Genomic DNA, 24362 nt, shown 5'->3' with positions numbered 1-24362 from the left:
CTGCCCAGGATGTAAGGCGCCTTCGTTGGCCAGTCTTTTTGTTCAAGGTAATCTTCATGCCGGGCAACATAGTATCAGAGGGATGATCGAAGCTCTGCCAAAGGGTGACTTCTCCAAAGCTCAGAACAACGTTTCCGGTGTCAGCTAGTTGTCCAGTTGTGTGATTCATTTCAGAAGCAGATATTGAAGCATTAGTTGACCAGACAAGGTTTCTAGTATCATCCAACACTACAAGGTTCCCATCGCTGCTGAGCATAAACAAACCCGGAGCATCAAGCGGAGATTCTCTGTTAGCAATCCATACTAACGCAGTGTCTGGGAAGGTGTTGAATCGTATACCAAGGAAGTATTTAGTGGAATTCTCAGGATTGAAGAAGCCTAATGAAAATGTCCCAAGAGAAGAAACCAAAGTTTGATTACCAGTGATATACTGTCCTGGTACTAATTTGTCTTGGCAGGTGCAGAATGACAAAATATGAAATAAGAGCAGTGTTACAAGGTAACACAAGAGCCACCCCATTCAGAAACAGAGTGACAGGGGAAGAAGAGCTGGGAAAAGAAGGTTCATGCCTTAAGACTACAAGGTAAATATAACTTTGGCCGGACTCACCGAAGCTTATAAGTTCACAGATTGATCTTAATGCTTAGAATAATTTGTTGATAGGATAGCGTCTACACCTTGATCGGTTATTCTAAAGGCTTAGTAATGGTGCGTTCATCTTGCTTAAGTATTCAAGGGAAGTAATAAGGACTTACGCAGTGCGTTCATGGTTTGTTCTTGATTGATACCGATTTGTGACTTAATGATTAAAACTTTGGTTGTTAACATGTCTTGAAACATACTTGGTGTTGGATTTCCAAGTCTCTAACGTCTCATCCATCTGATCTTTTCTGCTTTATTTTGTTTATTTGTTTTCTTTTGTTTATAATCACAAAACCTCATATCTCTAGTACTATAATATTTTGTTTTCTCTTGTTTTGTAATTAACGTAATTATAAAGATACCCTAAATCCCCGGCTTTTATAATAATACCTTTATTTGTTATATACTACAATTGACACAAAAGAGTTTTTAATTGAAACGTCCGGTTTGGTCGTTATCATATAACAAACCATATAGAGGAAATGAAATTATGGAAAACCAACAACTCACTAAATGAATTGAAGGCCCTACAAGTGCATAAGGAAAGTTGAGTCAATTCATTTAGTTGAACAAGTTGGAGAATTCGAATTGAAGGAGAGTTGAGTTTTGCTCAATGATTACAAAGGGAGAAAGGAGGAAGAGAAAGAGGGGCTAGTGCAAGTGTGCAACCACGAAACCAGGCAGCATTGATACCAGGAAAATCATTACGGTGAGAGACTAAAATAGAGACTGCTGCGGGGAGCACGTCTTTAAGGATAGATACGCTCGCCACTTCAAGGAATCCACCAAGAAGATAAGAGCAAAACTCGCCACTCCAGGAATCCACCTAAGAGATAAGAGTTTCTAAAACAATTGGGAGGAACTCCTTCACCGAATTGTATATATTTTCTGATAAAACTCAAGATTCAAAATCTAAAAACTGATTACAAATGAAAAGAAAGCTTCCTTTTATAACATAAGGAAGAGAAACGAAAAGACTACTTATTAAATCTTGAATAATAAAGATAGCTATATTTAGCTATAATTGTAGCTTCATCAATGTTCTTCAACTCCAAGATGTGGAAGCTCAAAGATCAGAAGTGAATGTTCCTCGCAACTCAACAACTTCTTCAATTACTGTGGTGAATTCTCTCTTATGTATAGGTTCCAAATTTCCCGTATCAAGCATTGCACAAGTAGCGCGTGCAATCACGCCCCGATAAATTTGCCTAGTGCAGCTGCACGACTAGTGCATGGAATAATCTCTGCTTAAAAGATAAATATCTCAACCAAGAGACTACATTCTTTCAATTTCCTTCGAGTTTTTCTTATGTTGAATAAAACACTTTCTGTAGGCAATAGACCAAATATAAGTTATTGAACAAGTAATTCATATGGATATCCTGAGCAAGTTTAGCTTTTAAGCTGCAATTTACCGAACTGTTTTTGACATAAGCAGAATACAAAATAGGAAATGTACGTGGACATACAAATTATGAGGCCCGATGAAGCATGGGATATGCAACTAGTATCATCATATCCGTAAACCATGAGACTTTGAAAGCTAACATTGATAATGAAGCTCTATCGTGGTTCTGGCAAAGTAATAGTGACTGCATTTTCAGAATAAGTGGTAACAGAACTTGAATTCCAACTTGTTGAAAAAGCAGGTTCTTTTGAGGGTGGAAGCGATGTAGCTTCATCGACCTCTAGCATATGAATCACTGATGACATTGTCGGTCGATCAGCTGGAGCTTCTTGAACACACAAAATCCCGACATGGATGCACCTCAAAGCTTCATGAATCCGGCATGTCTCCCTTACTGTTGCGTCAATTGCCTCCATTCCTCTACCTTCTTTCCATAATTCCCATATCTGATATTTACACATACAACAAATTAGTCCTCTTGCATTGCGACTCACCTTAAGTTTAAAAATGTCTTAACTCCTAACTGATATGCAAAGCTTCAAAACACTAGAAACAATAAGAAGTCCCAAATTTATGAACTTACCCATTGAGCAAGCGTTAGTGAACTTTCACAAGAATAAAAGGAAGCATTCTTCTTTCCACTTACAATCTCTAACAACAATACTCCAAAACTAAATACATCCAATTTCTCAGAAAAATGACCATATAATGCATATTCAGGTGACATGTAGCCGCTGTAAGAATAATGGAAGAATGAGTATCAGTAATGATGTTAAATACTTTAGTGATATAAATCACTGGATATAGACTTACTATGTCCCAACAACCTTGTTGGTATTTGCTTCAATTTGATTTGTATCAAAAATCCTCGCCATTCCAAAGTCAGACACTTTGGGATTCATCATTCCATCCAATAGCACATTACTTGCTTTTAGATCTCTGTGGATGATTTTCAGTCTAGAGTATTTGTGAATATATAGTACTCCTTGAGCAATACCTTGTATAATTCGAAAGCGGGTACCCCAGTCCAACTTTGTCTTTTCAAAACGATCTGATTGGACAAATCATGAGGAAGAAGAAGAGTTAGAACTTAGAAGTTATACAGGATAGGCGAAAGCAGAAAATTCAAACTTCATGTCACATTGTCAAAACTTTAGTCTTCCATACATACCAAACAAAAATTTGTCCAAACTTCGATTAGGCATGTACTCATAGACCAATATGAGTTCGTCTTCTTCCATACAGCAACCCAACAGACGAGCAAGATTGGTATGTTGGAGTTTGGCTATAAGTTTCAACTCATTCATGAACTCATGATGTCCTTGCCCAGACTTCTTTGATAGTCTCTTGACAGCCACTTCTTGATTTTCCGGCAAAACTCCCTATAGTGGAAAAGAGAACCGACCCAACGCTCAAAATAAAGTAATTTGGAGCTAACAAAGGAAAGTACCGAAATGAAGAAGAATGTACTTGTATCAAGAGTATATTAAACAATGTTCACCTTATAAACGGGGCCAAATCCTCCCTCTCCAAGTTTATTATCTTCAGAGTAGTTGTTTGTAGCAGCTAATATACTCCTTAAACTGAAGAGTGGTAGTTCTGTATCATTCTTCCTATCTCCTGCACTGACCTTACTTACATTCTCACTTACTCTTCTAGCTATCCTCCCTGTTTCAGTATTAATGTTAGAATATTATTCTTACAGATTACAGAATCCATGTGCCTGCACATAAGGGATTGAGGAGTGCGTACCCATTTTTTTCTTCCATACGAAATAGCCAAAAGTTATTGTAAGCAATCCAACTGCTGCAGAGACTATAGCAATTACAAGGGTCTGCTTCAAGGAATTAAAAGAAAAACCCTTAGTGCCTACAAAACAGACAAAGATCTGATGGTTAACTGTTAATAAAGATAGCTCCAAGTTCTTGCCAATGAGTTTGATTTTTAGTCAGTATGCTAAGGATTTCTCTTCACACATCTAAAGTAAATAGCAAAAAACAAACTATATACCTAATTCAGAGCCGTGAACACGAATATAGACATCATGTGTTCCAGTATTCTGATTCTCAACTAGATCCAGTAATTCGCCAAACCATGCCAAACATTTCCCAGTACTTCCATTTGTCCCATTTACATAAGCATAAGCTGTGCAAGAACAGTTCTGCTGACATTCGGACTCACACTCGCTCAAACTCTTGTTGTTTAACAGAACAGTATGGTCCGGCGGTTTCACGTTTTCAAGCCTCAAAAAGTTTTCTTGTATGCCGTTACTACATGTCAACACCTTTTCCCTAACACAGCCACCGGACCAGTCCCCCATCGCCGATTGGTTCGGAAACTTGGATTTAAAACCAGTCAAACATTTGCATGGTGATGATGACAGGGATTCACCTCTGCGACAGGCACTATTGGGACCGCAATGAGCGTAAAATCACAGTTATCGCCAGGTGAATTATCCAGTTCCAACCACGATGTACTAGAATTCTGCCACAGCAGCTGTGTAAGTTGCCCTGTAGCACTCAACCAGATTCTGAATTTTACTGAGCTATCCGAGACACTTAGGACAACGTATACCTCATCAATATCAAAGTTGTAAGAAGGAAAAACGCTGATCCACTTGGAAACTCTGTTCTTGTATCCTTGCCAACGAACACAGAACTTCTAAAATAGGGAAGAGTTTCCTTCCAGATAATGCCCTGAAGTGGTACTTGAGGATCAATGCCAAAGGTGAAGTTTCCGAGTTGTGGATCATCAAGCGCTGCCCAGGATGTAAGGCGCCTTCGTTGGCCAGTCTTTTTGTTCAAGGTAATCTTCATGCCGGGCAACATAGTATCAGAGGGATGATCGAAGCTCTGCCAAAGGGTGACTTCTCCAAAGCTCAGAACAACGTTTCCGGTATCAGCTAGTAGTCCAGTTGTGTGATTCATTGCAGAAGCAGATATTGAAGCATTAGTTGACCAGACAAGGTTTCTAGTATCATCCAACACTACAAGGTTCCCATCGCTGCTGAGCATAAACAAACCAGGAGCATCAAGCGGAGATTCTCTGTTAGCAATCCATACTAACGCAGTGTCTGGGAAGGTGTTGAATCGTAGACCAAGGAAGTATTTCGTGGAATTCTCAGGATTGAAGAAGCCTAATGAAAATGTCCCAAGAGAAGAAACCAAAGTTTGATTACCAGTGATATACTGTCCTGGAACTAATTTGTCTTGGCAGGTGCAGAATGACAGAATATGAAATAAGAGCAGTGTTACAAGGTAACACAAGAGCCACCCCATTCAGAAACAGAGTGACAGGGGAAGAAGAGCTGGGAAAAGAAGGTTCATGCCTTAAGACTACAAGGTAAATATAACTTTGGCCGGACTCACCGAAGCTTATAAGTTCACAGATTAGACTAGAGTAATGATGAACAACCACAAGAATCCCAGAAAGGAATAAAATTTAGGTACTTACTGATCAGCGGGTGAGCAAGAAGCAACTAGACCACAGAATAGTACCTTAGAGATAGAAGAGACGGACCACAGAATAGTACCTTAGAGATAGAAGAGACGGTTCCATCTGTACTACTAGTCCAAATCTCCAAGACTATTATAACTCGTGAGGACTTATTAGTCCATAAATGCATGCGAAATAACGTATACCACACATTACCCTTGACAGTATCCAAGATCATGATGTACTTTGTTGCATTGGTTTGGTTAACTTTGATTCTGACAATTGAAGAGCATAGTTTAACAGTACATCCGACGGTGGAGAGTATAAGGATTACATCATGAAGAAAAGTAAGTCGATGCAATGTTTTTGCTATCGACCATCTTCTAAGGTAACAGTTAAACCATTGTTCGAAACTGTTTCAGGCTTGCTTGAAGAGTTAGAAGCCCTGCTAGAACTAGAAGGGCATCGCCTAACAACAAACGCAGGTTGTTTAGGGGTTGGAATTGTTGCACTTTCACTTCCGAGCATGAAAACCACTTGTGACATGGTTGGCCGATCACCTGGATCTTCTTGTACACATAAGAGTCCAACATTGACACATTTGAAGTACTCCTCCTTGTTGCAGCTGTGACAAAGTGTGTTTTCTAGCAAATCTAATGCCTTTTCTTCTTTCCACAAATGCCATGCCTGGTATTAATTTACAAAAGGTAAGGTGTGATGATGTTATAAATACTAAGTAGCCACTATGAAATGTTTATGTCACTCACATAGCCAAGAAGACTCAAAGATGTTTCAGGCTGATAAAATCCTGTGTTCCTTTTCCCAGTGATGATCTCAATCACAACTACACCAAAGCTAAAAACATCAGATTTTACTGAGAATAATCCATCTAATGCATACTCCGGAGACATATAGCCACTGCAATAAAAGAATCAATAGTGGAGTCAGTTCGAAAAAGTTATATAGTTGAAATGCACACCCTTTTGTGGTTTTTGATTGAGATGTGAGATGTGACCAAGAATATTAGCTATGATGAAAACCCTATATACTATCAATCTAGTTAAACTTACTATGTTCCCACTACTCTATTGGTGTTTGCTGAAGTTTCATTGCCTCCAAAGATCCTTGCCAAGCCGAAGTCTGATATTTTGGGGTTCATCTCTTCACTCAGTAGAATGTTGCTAGTTTTCAGATCTCTATGAATAATCCTTAATCTAGAATCTTGGTGAAGATAAAGAAGCCCCCGAGCAATGCCTAGGATGATGTTAAAGCGTGTATTCCAGTCCAATGATACGCATACTTTCCGATCTTTCGAGGCATAATTTTTCATTCCAATAGCATAACGTTTAAGTCAGTTTTTATAAATCAATACATGTAATTTATTATGCAATGAATAATACTGGAGAATATAAGTAGAGACTAACCAAATATGAAAGAGTCTAAGCTTTTGTTGGCCATGTATTCATAGATTAACATCTTTTCATCTCCCTCAGCGCAATAGCCCAAAAGTCGAACCAGATTTCGATGTTGGAGTTTGGCAATTAACAAAACCTCATTTTTGAATTCTTCTAAGCCTTGGCCTGAACAACTTGAGAGCCTTTTTACAGCGATTTCTTCTCCTCCCGGAAGCTTACCCTGATAGTAGAATCCAAATATAGTTGTATTATGCATCAGGAACCAGTTAATGTTATAGTGACGTATAGATAGTAAAGGGACATTACCTTGTAGACAGGACCAAATCCTCCTTGTCCAAGTTTATTTGCAATGGAGAAGTATTTTGTAGCTACCAGTATGCTTTCCAAATCAAAAGAGGGTACATCAATGCCCTCCGTATCATCATCTCTAAATCGGCCTGATTCAATCAAGTTCTTGACTTTTCTCTCACTGTCATAAAAGTGATGAAGTGTTGAACATTTTTGAAGATATGCCCTGCCTTCTGATGCAATTCAAAGATAACATCATCAGAAACAACCTAGATCATATTAATGAAGCTCTAAACAGACTAAACTCATGGATATATGCTAGATACCTTTTGTCTTAATGCGCCTTCTTCTCCACAGATAAGCATAAGCAAAAGTACTTGAAAGAATTGCCAGAACAGCTACACTTATGCAAGTTACTGCAATGATTAGAGCCAGCGTCATCTTCCCTTGCTCACCAGTTTGCTTTCTGTGACCAACTTCTGCAAAAATGTACGTGGTTTTATCAGTATGCAATACAAAGACAGATAAGTAGTTGTCACGCCAAAGAAAGGTAAGTGGTTTTAACTAATTTCATTTGCATCCATGCATTATCTCTCATTTACCCCGTGTATAATTAAGTTATAGTTTGGCACAGTATAAGCAAGCTTACTTTGAGTACAATTCAAACTCCTGCCATCCCATTTTGAGTCTGCCGTGCAAAGACACCTTTTCTTCCCATCAAGAGTAGCTTCACATATCGAATGGGCCCAGTCCTTGCAGTCTGTAGATGACGAACAAGGTGGTTCCAAGGGTGACTCCCAAGCAACTTCAACTTCATATCCTCCTTTAAATGACAAGTTAGGACTAAAACGTGTCGGATCAGCTTTGCACATCCCTGTCACATTATATGGAGAAGACTGGTTGAGCTTCAGAAATTTTTCATCTCTACATCCATCTGCATCATTAGCTTGGATGACAAATGTTTGTGTGTCCGCATTGATGCTTGTGACATGGTAGGTGCCGCTTGGTGCTTCGAAGCTCAACTGGCCAGTTGAGATATTACATAAAAAACTGTAGTAAGTAAGATCACCACACCTTGGTCCAGTGCTCAAGGGATAAGGGATCAGGTTTGTGCCACAACTTCCACAGCTTCTTGCTGTTGATTCTGAGAAAACATGATTCTGGAAATTTTAACACTAAAGAACAAAGGTTTTGGCCTAAGCAATTCTCTAACAAAGGTCGTGTAAAAAAGGATGACAATCGATCAACAATAGTATTTAATAGGTTCATTAGTCATCTGAATGATCTACAACTACATGTAATCAGAAAAGCCAGAGTAGCTCAGTATTGTGATTATTACCTAGTTTAGACAAGGTTGGAGCTCAATTTAGAGTAGATTAATGCTTACAGGGTGGCCTGTATTTTATTGATACTGTTTAAGACCACTGATATGCACATCACCCTCTGATTCACAAATCATTGCATTGAACAAAAAAGAATATGTAGACTTTTACTAGATAAACCAGTCTACTTATAAAACTAATTATCTTCAACAAATCTCATGATACTTTAGTATTGCCATGACTCAAGCATCTTTAGTTAAAGAAAAAGAAACATACCTATATCTGAAACTGCTACACGAACCTGTAGATCTCGGCCACCTTCATAGTCCTCCTGAAGATTGGTGACGTCTTGTGACCAGATCCAACATGTTGAACTACTCCTCCCACCAGATTTACTGTTCTCCACCTCTTCATAGAAATAAGCTTGACAATCACAGTTGTTAAGGCACTCTACTTTGCATTCCACTTCACTTTTGGCATTGAATTGGGAATCTGGATCTCCCACTTTCATCATCTTTAAGCTCAAGAATGTGTCACTCTCAGCATTGTTGCCACATAATGTTGACGTCCTAGTGCATCCACCTGAATAATCTCCATGATTCCAATTATCCGGTGAACTAGGCTTAAAACCAGGCACACACTTGCAAACCAAACCATTTTTGCTGTTACAACTACCAAAATTTCCACATGCATTGTATACACTGCATCTATCTCTAGGATCTGCCCATATCATAGACCAAACCTTCTCACTATCCCACAATAGATACTGAATTTGGCCGGAGAAACTCATAACCAGCCTTGTAGAAGTGTATAATGAGGAGGTGAGATATGGCACAGAGTTATTGTGGACTGCTGTAGAGGTGAAGTTTGATAGCAAGTAGAGAATTGCAGAAGCCATCTCATCTGAACTAATGAAGTTGCCATGATCTTCATTCTTCCAGTACCTTTTCGATCTTTTCCAGATAACAAAGTGGTTTGCTTCCTCTTGATCTTGCTGAAATGTGAAATTTCCTGTTGCGGGATCATTGTAACTCTTCCATGAACTCAGTACTAATTTTGCGCTCATTTTCATGCCAGGAAGAAATGTGTCGGTTGGATTTTCAAAACTCTGCCAGACAATTTGAGCTGAGTTGTTTCCTTGCTCTCTATTGCTCACAACAAGATTACCAGTGTCCATGATCTTTGCTGTCATAGTCATTGATGATGAAGTTTCAAGACTTGATGACCAGTAAGTTTTCCTATTTCCATCCAACACCTTAAGATCTCCATCTTCTGCAAAAGCGAAAACTCCACGAGTATCTGCAAGAGGGTTGTCTCTATTTGCAACCCACACGACAGTTTGTGGATTCGATCTGTAATACCAAATACCAACATATCTTCTAGTACCAGAGCTTCCATTAGGAGTAAAGAACCCAAGTTCAAATTTTTCTCCTGATGAAACAATAGTATCACCTTTTTCATCACTAATCAGACTGTTATATGCTATCACATCTTTAGCAATGCAACAATGAAGAAAAGTGCATAACAAGAATGAGTACAAAAAGATGATAGAGAGCATGTTTACTGAAAAACTTAAGATGATTATTTCCTGATGATTCTTGCTTAATGTAGCTAGAACATTGTTACAGGAAAAATCAATCATTGAAGTTACCTCAGTGTTTTGCTTCCTGAATTCACATGCCTCTGTGGTTTTTAATTCACAAAAGTGACCCCGGATGTTAACTTTGCAAGCTGTTTGCAATGTGCCAGGAATCAATTGGTCAGTTGGTGATTTATGGATGCATTAGTCTTTGTTAGGTGACCTGGTCAATCTTGTCCAATAGCTTAAAGCAGATTAAGATTGTATTGGTGCATAATTAACCATTTAACCCTATTTCAAAAGGAAACAATTGACAGCACTATCTACATCCATATGAAGTTCCTGGAACCCTCCTGGAATATTAAAGGATTAAACAAAAGCAGATCAATGACAAAAATGGTACATTGTTTCCTCTTAGTGAACACATATTCTACAGATTACAGGTACCAGAAACACATTAACACCACCCTTCAGTTGCTACTATTCATTTCATCATATAGATTCTTAGTGAGTAGTGACCAATGTCACGGCTCAAGCATCCGGAGCTTGAAATACTCGGAACCATTATAGACCTTTACATGCTAAGAAGCTAATCTGCTACACTGAAGAAAATAAAGTGGTTTATGCTGTAGTTTAGAAGGCATACTGTTATAAGTCTAAAGGATAAGGATCCTCTCCTTGGCTATTAATTAGCCTTGGTTATCCTTGACTTTTACCCTCAGCCGTAGATGACAGATCTAAAGGTTATTAAAACCACACGTCAGCAAAATCTATTGGAAATGCAAAATATTTAATACTACAAGGTTAACGATGCTTAACGTCGTCGAAAACCTTTCATTCTCCCGTTACTTTTCTCACCGTCTTCCTCAGTTCTCACCTTCACCACCTCCCTCCACCCCACTCCCTCTTCCCCTTCCACACCTCCTCTCTCCATCTCTCAAAGAATCGATCTCGTCCTCAAACCCAACCTGTTCTCCTTTTCCCCATTTCACTGTTTTCAAGTTCTTCGGAAACGTCGGGGACGGGTTCTGGTTCTGGGTAAAAGATTGATCAATTAAAATCATCTCTCTTTGTTATGCCCAGAATATCCACAGCCCAGATCAAGAATTCCATATTAGAATGGATGCGATTATGAACTGACGAAGATCATTTATCCTCCCATCTTTCTCATATTAATCATCAATCAGACCCTTCAGCCCTTCAACGTCTTCACAATTCTAATCTCAAAATTGAAAACGTATAGCATCCATAAAGCTCGATTTGTAGTGTAGATAGCAAAATGGACCTTGAAATCTCCAGAAAAAGCTCGTGTAAAAATGAAAATTAGAAAGATAAATGAATATAACAATGAGAAAAATAATATGATGATGACGACGATGATCAACTTTAAAACTCAACCTTTGTTGGATAATGATATGAACAATTCGTTGTTTGATAAATGGGATCATAAGGTGAAACAAATCTGGAAATAGTCTCTGATGCTGGTGGAACAGTAGAACAAAACAGAATAGACCGGAGAAGATAACAGAGAAAAACGTCGTTTTGTTGATGTATTGCATCGTTTATATTGAGATTTGCTGAGTTGGACATGTTCTCTACCATTGGATTTCGAATGGAGGGTTGAGATATAAAGTCAAGGACAACCAAGGATAGGAACCAGCCAAGGAGAGGATCCTAATCCAAGTCTAAAACAATCTGAAAATCATGTACACTGTGCAATCAGACCAAACTTGAATTATTTGAAACGAAAGCAGGACAAAGAGGTTAACAGGTAAAAGTAGGGAATTGGATATTGGTAACCCCATTTCATCTTTTTCTTGGGCCCCTGGATTTGCTTTCTTCCTGTTTTTGTGAAGAAGAATTTGCAGACATAGTTAAGCGGGTTTTCTATTTATGAAACAAATAACATGTGCTCTTTTTTGTCTTCTCTTGATTGTTTAATGGAGTGGTGATAAAGGTAAAGAGCAATGTTGATTTGCATGGTTTTTAAATAAGTTTGTGACACAAAAAAGGGCACAATATATTGAGCTTATGCATCATTCCAAAACCTTATTTTGGGAGGAAGAGATAAACTTTACACAAAGGCCAGAGGGAATGTATTTCCCTGTTATTGGAGCATCGAAACGACAAGGCAAAGCTAAGATTATGAACTAGTTTTTAATATCGAGATCAATCTCCTTATACAAAAAAACAGTCCTAGATCACATAAAGTAGGAGTTTACTTGATCCAATCCCAACAAAGCAAGAAACAAAACTCATTCCCAGTTGGTTTCAAGATTTGTCGATTTTGAAATGACTCAGTCGATCAGTTGAAGAAGGTAAAAAGGTACACAAAGATGGTCAATAGTTACAAACCGAGAAAGTATATTGAAAAATGGTAACAAATAGACCAGAAAGACTTTCACTAGTATTGCACAGAATTAGTCCAGAGACTTATACCATTATTAGATTGAAGGATCATTCAACGCTGAACAAATTAATCACCAACATAGAAGAAGTTACAGTATTTCACTGAAGGTTTTATTATTCTTGTTTGAATTGGTGGACAGATCTTTCTGGATATACCCAAGAAGTAATTACAGTTAAAGGTAGAGGGAAAAAAAAACAAAAAAAAGGTGATGCATTACCTATCTACCTTCCAGAATAGTTATTTCAGAATTTGGTTCTGGCTTAGTAGAAGAGGAAGCTGTGCTAGAGTTGCCTCTCCTTATGAAAAAGGCTGGTTGTTTAGGAGTTGCAGGGATTGCAGCTTCACTGTCAAGCAAGGTGATGACATTTGACATTGTAGGGCGATCAACGGGATCTTCTTGTACGCATAATAGCCCAACATTTACACACTTCATAAATTCACTTCTGTTACAACTTTCTTCCAAATTCTTGTCCATTAAATCCAACACCTTGTCTTCTGTCCAGAGTCCCCATGTCTGAGAAAATGTCAAAAATCCAATGTGGCATGAATATAAAATGGGGCACGAGTGGATACTAAATATTCAAGATACTTCACCCAGCCATTGCCAAAACAGAAGGAAAAAGAAGAAGAAGATTAAACTGCAACTTACATAACTAAGTAGACTGAAGGTCTGTTTGGACTGATAAAATCCTGCATTCTTTTTTCCACTGATTATCTCAAGAAGAACCACACCAAAACTAAAGACATCTGATTTGACAGAGAAATTTCCATCTAATGCATATTCTGGTGACATATAACCACTGCATCACAAATTGTTATACAATCAAAGACATGTGGGCACAAAAGAACTTCAGAAAAGGATAGAAGAATTCATGTATGAACCATACACCGAAGTATGTACTTACTAGGTTCCTACAACTGTATTTGTGTTTGCCTCGGTTTCTTTGCCTCCAACAATCCTGGCCAAGCCGAAGTCAGATATTTTGGGGTTCATTTCTTCATCCAAAAGAACATTGCTGGTTTTCAAATCTCTGTGAATGATCCTCAACCTGGAATCTTGATGAAGATAAACAAGTCCTCGAGCAATTCCCAAAATAATGTTAAACCGCATCTCCCAATTTAGAAACAGGCTTTGGGTATGATCTTGCAAAGTTTACATTTTCCATTTCAACAAAACATTTAGTACTTATGGTAGTTCAGTTAATCAAGAAACATCATATTATGCAGTAAAAAAAAAGTAAAACTGAGGATTAGAAGCGAACCAAATATAAAGGAATCTAAGCTTTTGTTAGGCATGTACTCGTACAGTAAAATCTTTTCTTCTCCTTTCATGCAATATCCTCTGAGTCTAACAAGATTACGATGTTGTAGTTTGGCGATTAGCACCACCTCATTCTTAAATTCCTGTAAGCCTTGTCCTGAAACTTTTGATAGCCTCTTTACAGCAATTTCTTGACCTCCAGGAAAGATCCCCTGAAAACAAGTTTAATTTGTTAAAAACATGAAAACTTACAACTAGCCCATGACAACAAATAAGAATTGCAGTAGCTCAATTGTGAAGATATGACAAACAAGTACTGGTATATTACCTTGTAAACAGGCCCATACCCCCCTTGTCCAAGCTTGTTTGCAATTGAGAAATTATCTGTAGCAACTAGTATTGTTTGCAAATCAAAAAAAGGTACATCTATGCCTTTATCAGCTTCTTCATTGAAGTCACTTGTGTCTATGAGCTCTTTGACTCTTCTTTCACTATCAAGCTGCGGACGACTTACTTGATCTAACACATGGAATTGAACAAGTTTCTACTCAATTTCTCATCTTGACAAACTAAGCACAGTTTCATGCATCTAAAGTAGGAACTTAAATTTACCTCTGAAAAAATATATATACCTTGTCTCTTAGTCATCTTTCTTCTCCATATACAAAAACCAATGATGCATGCTAGAATTATCCCACTTATAGCTGCCACAACAAGCAGAGGCAATAGCAATTTTTTCCTTGAACTCTTATTTGATAGCGCTTGTAGACTTCCTACTGCAAAAAACCAAGATAATCAGAAGTGAATTTGTATAATCACCGAACATTCTGAAGCAGAATATTCCATGATAATAAGGCCAACATAATAAAAGACTTCAGTCAAATTCTACTTGGTTTCAGTTACTTCTCATTTATGGTTGGACAAAATTTCAATCAAAATAATCCTTCTTAGCAGTCCCATTGTTTTTACAGCAGCACTGGGCTCAATATAGGAATATTAATTTAAAAGAGGCACAGCATTTTCACCTTGAGTACAGCTTAAAGTGATGCCGTTCCATTGAAAATTTGTATTGCAAAAGCATTTTTTCTTTCCTCCGCTTACTGGATTGCAAGTAGAATTTGGCCAGTCCCTGCAGTCTTTTAATGTAGTGCAGGTTGGTTCCAGGGGTGGCTCCCAACCCATCTCTATTACAGAAGGACTGCTGGATGAGTCTATGGCAGAATTAAAATTCCTCGTCAGGTCAGAACTGCACCAAGTGTTTACCTTAAACGGAAGGGAAATGTTTGGTCTTCTGTTTCTAGAATCACAATAATCCTTATTTTTGGATTTGATAATGAATTGTTGTGTACTTCGGCTGATATTTATAACTCTAAAGGAGGTGTCATCTGATCCATGGAAGATGAATTCACTACTGGAGGTGTTGCACCAGAAACTTAAATACATGGGGTCACCACAATCTGATCTAGTGCTCAGGGGATAAGGAATGGTGGTTGTGCCACAAGGCTGACAGTCTCTTACAATAGATCCTGCACAAGGTGTAATATTCAACTGTCATGACAAACTAAGTAATTAGCATGCCACATGTATGTTCACTCTTTTAGCATCATGCTTTTATGTTCATGATTAGAAAGGTTATAGTGGCAGTTAACAAAGTTTAGTGCCATACCTAAATCAGACGGGGAAACTCGAACATTGAGATTCTTGCCATTGTTACCAGAGTCCTCTACCAGATTATTTAGATCCGTGGTCCATATATAACAAATGACATTCTTGAGAATATCCCTTCGAGCAGTGAAGTTTACAGCTGAAGTAGATGTGTAAGCCTGGCACTGGCAACTACCAAAGCACGTATTCTTGCATTCTGTATCACTGGTAACATAGGATGATGAACCATATCTTCCTGCCTTTTTCACCTTTATGCTTAAGAAGGTGTCATTCTCGCTACATGACGACTGTCTTGTGCAACCACCCGAAAAATCTCCGGATTTCCACTTCTCTATAAACTGGGGGTTGAAACCTGGCAAGCATTTGCACACTAGCGGGGTATTATCAATATTACAGCTGCCAAAGTTTCCACATGCATTTATCACACTGCATTGATCTTTTGGCTCAGACAAGAAGACACTCCACTGCTTAATGGTGTCGATCCAGGTCAAACCATTGAGCACTCCATTAGAATTGATCACCAATCTTGTATAACTGTAGTTAAATTGTGACTGAGTTCTATAAAGAGAATTCTTGCTTAAGTTTAATAACAAGTAAGCTACCTCAGGACGCATCTCATCTGAGCTCAAGTATATACCTGGCTCTCCACTTTTCCAGTAAGGAACCGATTTGTTTAAGATGGTAAACAGGTTCCCTCCCTGATCTAGCTTGAAGGTGTAGTTCCCAGTTCTTGGGTCATCTTTGTCGCTCCATGAAGTCAACTCCAAGTTAGCATCCATTAGCATCCCAGGAATGAATGTATCAGTTGGGTATTGAAAGCTCTGCCACAAAGGATCTGCTGTCAACTCATCACCAGTTTCCCTCAAAACCAGGTTCCCATAATCCGTTATCTGTACTGTCATCACTGTCATGTTAAAAGACGAAGATGTTCCAACTTCTGCTGACCAATAAAGCTTTCCAGTATCTCTATCCAACACGCAGAGGTTACCTTCTTCATCAATTGTAAGAACTCCAGTGGAATTGGCTGGTAGTCCCTCTCGGTTGGCAACCCATACAACTGTTCTTGGTTTGATCTTATGATACCATATGCCCACATATCTTTTCCCTGTAGTAGTAGGAAAGAAACCTAGTTCAAATTCTCCTCCTACTGAAACAAGAGCATCTGATCCATTATCGATAACTGGATCATCATATGTTAATTCATCTCTAGCAGCACAAAATAGGCTGTCATAAGAGCATAGCAATAGTACAACATACAAGAACAAGATGTAAGATACCATGCTATATGCAAACCAAGTAATGAATAAATGTGTGCTTGCTATCATTGATAGTTCTTCGATCTTATGTCTAAACAGAATGATTTGAGGGAGCTAAGCAGCTTTCATTTGTTTCCCTGCTACCACAAACTGTCATTGTTCTCCTTTTCCATTTACCAACTAGGTAGTAAGTAACAAATTAAGAACTCTGTAGTCTGTGTATGACTATGAATTTGATCCTATAAACGACCTCCCCAATTGAACCGATCAGATGGACATCATACCAAGTCAACTAAACTTGAGACTACTAGCATACACTGATACACCTATAATTAGATTAAGCTTTTACTTCCGAGATCTGAAGCATCAGCAGCCAAGCACTACCAGTACACAATTTCGTGTATGTTGGTGTTTTTTGGTCAATTGGGATTTTCATTAATCAATCAAATTTAAGAGAGCCTATTCCGCGCACCCGTCATCTCCACAGTTTAATTTTTTTTTTTTTTTTTTTTTTTTCGCGGGTTAAAATCAACGGTGGATACACGGCGCACCCGAGTGCGCTGTATAATTTTCATCAGGGTGCGCCGTATAATTTTCATCAAATTTACATTAGACTAGTCTTGGCTGAATAATTGAGAAGAAGCCGTCCTAACATCTCCAGGTCAGGGTCGTCTCTTTTTTTGTGGCATGGTTTTCTTTCATCCTTCTCTTTCAGTCCCCACAAATATGAGGAACAATAAAGTATTTGTTGTCACTTTCGTTCTATCTTTGTAATCTAGTTGTCACGCACCCAAGTTAGCAACACTGATATGCGTTATTTTCATTGGAATTTACAAGCTTAAATGAACACATCATTTGACCATCAGTACAGATTTTACCTTGTTCATCTTTCAGCATTTGCTCGTCTCTTCTTCCTCTTGCATCTTCTAGGGTAATCCCACTCCTGCAACGCAAATACGTGCCCTTAGATGAGAGACGCCATTATTTATCTTTCTGTGTAAGCTTCGTCTTCCAAGTTTCAACATGCCTCTAAAACACACTTATGTTGTTCACAGCATACGAGAAAGAGACAGGGGCGGATCCAGGAATCGAAACCGGGTGGGACTCGTACTTCCACTATAAAAAAAAATAACTAGACTATACGAGAGCAATTTATACCGTAAAAAGAAAATATACACATAGACAAGATGTAATGAGCTTTCGACTCAAATTCATGCTTATATACAAAACAAGACTCATAAAAATCTGTAGATGTAACAACAAAAGAAGCTAATTCTAACACTACGAGTACCACCAAAAGCTTCAAATTTGTTTATAAGCTTGTAGATATATATACCTCACCTCGGGTGTGACTTGGCCGAACAACAATCTATATAACATTTCTGCATATAAGCTAATTATTTGAGTGGGACTTGAATCCCAGTCTCCTAACACTCTAGATCCGCCCATGGAAAGAGAAAGATTATTAAGCCCAATTACGAGAACAGTGTTTGTGGTGATCAAAATTTTGTGAAAGCCAAAAACTTATTTTCATCCAAGATGACATTCTTCCCAGTATTAGGGACATGCAATTGCTTACCAATGTTAAAAGGGCGTGGCCGATCCCATGTGTGTTCTTCACGTTTGAACAACACTCCTGGTTTAGCATCTTCCTCTTCAAATGGCTCATTCAGTTCAAGCTTCACCGAAACACTTGGTTGTTTAGAACTTAGAAGTAGCACGCTGGGAAAAGAAAGTCCGCGACTACACGATAGGGTTTATCTTTAGTTTTAGTGTTTTACAGTAGTCCTGCTTCTAGTTAACATCTACATTCTGAAAAGCACGATTAGTTTTAGGGCATACTTCTGCTAGATTTCCTCCACGATCATGATAGTGGTCTAGTGGAAATTCGACAGGGACTAATTTTTGGGCTTCCTTCCAAACTACCCAATTCTAGCTACATTGGGCTCTGGATATTGACAGTTGGCTCTATGTGGAAAGTATGACAATAAGCACTTGCTAAAGCCCATATTTATGATGAAAATCGGCATGCTCTAAATCTTGCCAAGTAAACTGTAGAAATATTTTAGACATATCTTTAAGAAGACTAATTTTGTAGCTGATACAATAACAGATGCACTACTTTGGATGAATATAGTTCTAAATGAGGTTCTTCATGCTCTTGTATTTTGATATTGTAAACGTCATATGTCTCTCAGATGTTTCCTTATTAACGTTACCTTTTGTCCATTAAAAGAAAATAAAGTTCACTGGAAAGATGTTTGTATACACATAAGTGTAAGTATATGCAATTTACATGGTATGCTTTTTAAAATATCAATAACATAACATACTAATATGTTAACCACGATTTTTTGGTGAGATAATATTTGACCAGAAAGGCTTTCACAAGTATTGCACAGAATTAGTCCAGAGACACTTTTACCATTATTACATTGAAGGATCAGTAAACGCTGAACAATTTTATCACCAACAAAGAAGTTACAGTATTTCACTGAAGGTTTTATTATTATTCTTGTCTGAAATTGGTAGACAGATCTTTCAGGGTGTACCCAAGAAATAATAACAGTTAAAGGTTCATAGAGAGAAAAAAACAAAAACAAAAAAGGAGCTGAAGTGATGGATTACTTATCTACCTTCCAGAGTAGTTATTTCAGAAATTGTTTCTGGCTTAGTAGAAGTGGAAGCTGTGCTAGAGCTGCCTCTCCTTACGAAAAAGGCTGGTTGTTTAGGAGTTGCAGGGACTGCAGTTTCACTGTCAAGCAAGGTAATAACATTTGACATTGTAGGGCGATCAACGGGATCTTCTTGTACGCATAATAGCCCAACATTTACACACTTTATAAATTCACTTCTGTTACAACTTTCTTGCAAATTCTTGTCCATTAAATCCAACACCTTGTCTTCTGTCCAGAGTTCCCAGGCCTGAGAAAATGTTGAAATCCAATGTAGCATGAATAGAATGGACAAGAGTGGTTATGCAAAATATTTTACCTAGCTATTGGCCAAAATAGGAAAGAGGAAACTGCAACTTACATAACAAATGAGGCTGAAAGTTTGGTTGGACTGATAAAATCCTGCATTCTTTCTTCCACTGATTATCTCAAGAAGAACCACACCGAAACTAAAGACATCTGATTTGATTGAGAAAGTTCCATCCAACGCATATTCCGGAGACATGTAGCCACTGCAATCACAATTAGTTGTACAATCAATAACGTGTGAACACAGAAGCACTTATGTTCTAATGGATAAGAGAATACATTGTACGAACCATACACCTTGAAGTTGTACTTACTAGGTTCCTACAACTGTATTTGTGTTTGCCTCGGTTTCTTTGCCTCCAACAATCCTGGCCAAGCCAAAGTCGGATATTTTGGGGTTCATCTCCTCATCCAAAAGCACATTGCTGGTTTTCAAATCTCTATGAACGATCCTCAACCTGGAATCTTGATGAAGATAAAGAAGTCCTCGAGCAATTCCCAAAATAATGTTATACCGCATCTCCCAATTGAGAAACACCCTTTGTGTATAATCTTGCAAAGTTTGAATTTTCCATTTTGAGAAAAGTTTAGTTACAGACCAACGGTAGTTCAATCAATCAAGAATACTATTTGTCATGCATTAATTAAAATGAGTAAAACCAGGGAGTAGAAGCAAACCAAATATAAAGGAATCTAAGCTTTTGTTGGGCATGTACTCATAGAGAAGAATCTTTTCTTCTCCTTTGATGCAGTATCCTCTGAGTCTAACAAGATTTCGGTGTTGAAGTTTGGCAATCAGCACAACCTCATTCCTAAATTCCTGTAACCCTTGTCCAGAAACCTTTGATAGCCTCTTTACCGCAATTTCTTGACCTCCATGAAACTTCCCCTGATAACAATATTTATAATTCTTTACACATAAAACAAGGGCTAAAGGAATTTGACATGATCAACAAGGGCATAACCATTTTATTAGGACAATAACATGCAAGTATTGCACTGATTCAATTGATAAGAAATGATAAATCTAGTGTTCCTCAATTACCTTGTAAACAGGCCCATATCCCCCTTGTCCAAGCTTGTTAGCCTCTGAGAAATTATCTGTAGCTTCTAGTATGCTTTGAAAATCAAAAAAAGGTACATCTATACCTTTCTCATCTTCTTTGTTGAACTCACTGGTGTCTATCAACTCTTTGACTCGTCTTTCACTATCAAACTGTGCACGACATACTTGATCTGATAAGAATCATTCAATTGGACCAAATTTTTGCAGATCATCATGAATACAGAGTGAAGAAAATAAAAGTAATTGATACAATATAGAAACAGCTTAGAGCAAACTTGTTAACTTTGTAACCAAAAGGGAAACAAAAAAGTAGTTACCTAACTTACCTTGTTTACTGGTCAGTTTTCTTCTCCATATATAAATAGAAATGATACATGCCAGTAAAATCATGCCTATAAGCACCACCACAATAATCAAATAGAATGGAACTTTTCTGTCTGAATCCTCTCCTGAGGACGATTGCGATGGATGGTTTGATGGCTCCAGCTGAAGACTACCTTCTGCAACAAAGTGAGGACAACCAACATGTGACTATCATCATTGTATAAACAACTAAAGCATCATAATAATAGACCATTGAAATAATTGGATTCAGTCAAATTCTGATGTATCTCCTTTATGATCGATGATACATTAAACCAAGTGTATCCCAGTATGTGAGACTTTAACCAGGCGATGATTTTTCTATAGATGATTTCAAGAATTAGTAAGATCTCAAGAATTGTACGTTGTTCTTGGTAAGAAAGCTGATTCATTCCCAGTTCAAATATCTTTGGCTTAGAGAATTAACATCAGTGTTGGTTAATTACTACAGTAGGAATCTGAACAATATAAATTACCTAAAGAAACAAAATATCAATCAAAATTTTCCTCCTTGATAGTACTATTATCTTCAGAAGCACTGGATTCATTAATTAATTTTCAAGGGGACATGAATGGCAATATTATGCCAAGCAGTCAAGCACGAGTGAATAACATTCTCACCTTGAGTACAGCTGAAGTTATAGGCATTCCATTGAAAACTCTTGTTGCAACGGCATCTTTTTGTTGCATCTTTCTCTGGAATAATATTGCAGGTTGAATTTGGCCAACCCTTGCAATCTTCTGATGTATTGCAGGCTGGTTCCAGCGGTAGGTCCCAACTCAACTCTACTACATCAAGAACTCCAGAAGATAATACTTCAGAACTAATGTTTCCGAGGTCTGCATTGCACCAACTACTTATTTTAAACCGTGACGATGGGTTGAGCGGTAGAGTTTTAGCTCTGCTTCTAGAATCACAACTATCTAGCTTTTTGGCTGGCAATCCTTGGAGTACAAATTTTTGCGTACTCGGAGTGATGCTTATAACTCTAAAGGCGTCATTCGGCTCCATGAAGCTAACCTGGCCTGTCAAAGTGTTGCAGTTGAAATGGAAGTACATGGGGTCACCACAATCCGGTCCGGTGCTTAGGGGATAAGGTATCATCGTTGTGCCACAAGGCTTACAGTCTCTTACAGTAGATTCTGCACAAGGTGTAATTTCTCGATTATCATAGTGAACTAACAAATTAGCCTTGCCTTTAATAATCTCATACTTCTGAGTAACTATTTATAAAACCGTTGATAAACAGAAGCACAATACCTATATCAGATGAGGCAACTCGAACAGAGACATTGTGGCCACCGTTATACTCTTCTACAAGATTATTTAGATCTTCGAACCATGTCCAGCATGAGGAATTGCTAGTGGTGGTAGTAGTACCTCTTTGACCGCTGTTTTCAGGTAGAACGGCATACGAGTAAGCCTGGCACTGGGTGTTCTCTAGACAAACCTTGCTGCATTCTGGTTCATTACCCACATTGGACTGCAAGTCTGCCTCTCTAACTTTCATCATCTTTAAGCTCAAGAATGTGCTGTGGTTGTTAGACAATGTCGACTCTCTATAACATCCACCTGAAAAATCTCTAGAACTCCAATCCTCAGGGGACTGAGGCCTGAAACCGGGCAAACATTTGCATACCAAAGGCCAATTATTAATATTACAGCTGCCAAAGTTTCCACAAGGTTTAAACACACTACACTGATCTTTTGGCTCCGACCACGAAACAAGCCAATACTTCTTGTTCTCATTCCAAGTCAAAAACTGTAACTTTCCAGTAGAATTCATCACCAGCCGTGTATAACTGAAATTCCAATGTCGCACAATAGTAAAATTATGATAAGTAGACTGTCTACTTGTATCAGTGCTGCTGAAATTTGATAGCAAGTAAGCTACTTCAGGACTCATTTCATTTGAGCTGAACTCATTACCTGGCTCTCCACTTTTCCAGTAAGGAACCGATTTCTTTAAGATGATATACTGCTTCTCATATTTGAAGATGAAGTTCCCAAGTCCAGGGTCGCTTTCGTTTCTCCAAGAAGTCAACTTAAAGCTTTTATCCATTAGCATCCCAGGAATGAATGTATCAGTCGGGTTTTGAAAGCTCTGCCACAGAGTATTTGCTGCCATCTGATCAGAGTCCATTAACACCAGGTTTCCAGTCTCCATTAACTTCACAATCATGTTAACAGATGATGATACAAAGTCTGTTGACCAATATTTCTCTCCAAAACTACCCAACAGGCGGAGGCTACCTTCTTCAATTGTAAGACGTCCAGTGGTATTGGCAGGTAGTGGATGTTCTCGGTTGGCAATCCATACAACTGTCATTGGAGTCAATCTGTGATACCATATGCCAACAAACCTGCCATCAGCGCCCGAGTTATTTTTCCCAGTAGGACGAGGGGTAAAGAAACCCAGTTCAAATGTTCCTCCTGCTGAAACAAGAGTTGCTGATGATCCGTCATCAATAACTGGATCAGCGTGTGTCAATGTATCTCTAGCTGAACAAAGCAGGTAATCATTACAGAAAAACAATAGTACTGCATACAAGAAGAAGACTGATGATACCATGCTATTCTGCAAACCATGTAATATATGAACGAGTAGTAATTTGTTCTTGCTATCCCTTAATTCTTCTTATGCTAAACAGAATGAAGAAACAGAGCCAAGCATACTTGTAGTACTGGTTGTTAAGTGTGATCAGTATTCCTGCAGCTTTCATTTAGCAACAAAAACAAAATGTAGCCATTTACAGCTTGCATGCACCATTGCACCAAGAGTAAGATGCTCTGAGCCAAGCAATACCGGAACAAAAGACTTGGCTGAATATTCAGAAAAGGGTGGCCCAATCTCTAGGTCAAGGTCGTCTATTGTTTCTTCCATCTTTTTCTTTTTATGTGCGTGGACCCTTTATATGAAACTAACTAAACAAAATGTGAGGAACAGTGAAGTATTGGTCGTCGCAAACTAGAGTTGATACCCGCGTCTTGACGCGGTGTATATTTATAAAGCTGGTTAATGATTCAGTTGATTGATGAAAAAAATTTTGATATGTACTTCATAGAACTTCAATACATTGTATGTGACATATACATATGATTCTAATAATGAAGCTATTACAAAAGCAACAACACTACATAACAAAACATCTAATGTTGTGTCCTACCCAAAATAGTAAATGTCTTGTAAGTGCACAAAGCAGAACAACTTATCTGGAGCAGTATGATCGAAAATATAGCTCCAGTTTTGACTGTACAAAATGCTC

At 38.2% G+C, this 24362-nt stretch overlaps 2 protein-coding genes and 1 pseudogene across 2 annotated transcripts in view; all 3 read right to left on the bottom strand.

The window, feature by feature from the left end:
* LOC101304173 overlaps positions 1–520 on the bottom strand; it is a 3683-nt pseudogene extending 3163 nt beyond the window's left edge.
* Positions 521–2206: 1686 nt separating this feature from the next.
* LOC101303888 lies at positions 2207–16706 on the bottom strand. The gene is made up of 24 exons (XM_004295316.1): positions 15428–16706; positions 15111–15287; positions 14394–14537; positions 14090–14280; positions 13848–13973; positions 13406–13650; positions 13150–13300; positions 12726–13014; positions 8788–10002; positions 7839–8333; positions 7516–7668; positions 7208–7422; positions 6911–7121; positions 6557–6794; positions 6254–6404; positions 5864–6173; positions 4626–5259; positions 4062–4456; positions 3804–3920; positions 3553–3719; positions 3223–3433; positions 2865–3102; positions 2635–2785; positions 2207–2497 (listed from the first exon to the last, which is right to left on the bottom strand). The coding sequence occupies exons 1-24, from the start codon at positions 16704–16706 to the stop codon at positions 2207–2209; spliced, it is 7794 nt and encodes a 2597-aa protein (XP_004295364.1).
* A 2604-nt stretch (positions 16707–19310) lies between these two features.
* The window catches only part of LOC101303598 (G-type lectin S-receptor-like serine/threonine-protein kinase At4g03230-like), an 11789-nt gene continuing 6737 nt past the window's right edge, over positions 19311–24362 (bottom strand). Inside the window, exons 5-12 of the mRNA XM_004295315.1 lie at positions 22357–23598; positions 21717–22238; positions 21059–21232; positions 20712–20902; positions 20345–20555; positions 19981–20218; positions 19719–19869; positions 19311–19607 (exon numbers count right to left, since the gene is read on the bottom strand). Of these exons, the coding sequence (XP_004295363.1) occupies positions 19311–19607; positions 19719–19869; positions 19981–20218; positions 20345–20555; positions 20712–20902; positions 21059–21232; positions 21717–22238; positions 22357–23598 (3026 nt within the window). The remainder of the gene's footprint in view (positions 19608–19718; positions 19870–19980; positions 20219–20344; positions 20556–20711; positions 20903–21058; positions 21233–21716; positions 22239–22356; positions 23599–24362) is intronic.

This window comes from Fragaria vesca, linkage group LG3 (genome assembly GCF_000184155.1).
Source record: "Fragaria vesca subsp. vesca linkage group LG3, FraVesHawaii_1.0, whole genome shotgun sequence".
NCBI lineage: Eukaryota > Viridiplantae > Streptophyta > Magnoliopsida > Rosales > Rosaceae > Fragaria > Fragaria vesca.
This window is presented reverse-complemented; position numbering and strand designations above follow the sequence as displayed.

Coding starts and splice junctions, on each gene's coding strand:
- LOC101303888 (XM_004295316.1), bottom strand. CDS start 16,706: ATGGTATCTTACATCTTGTTCTTGTATGTTGTACTATTGCTATGCTCT. Junction 15,288..15,427: donor AGTTTCCCCGTCTGATTTAG/GTATGGCACTAA, acceptor CACCTTGTGCAG/GATCTATTGTAAGAGACTGT. Junction 13,301..13,405: donor AATACAGTTGTAGGAACCTA/GTAAGTACATAC, acceptor TTTGTGATGCAG/TGGTTATATGTCACCAGAAT.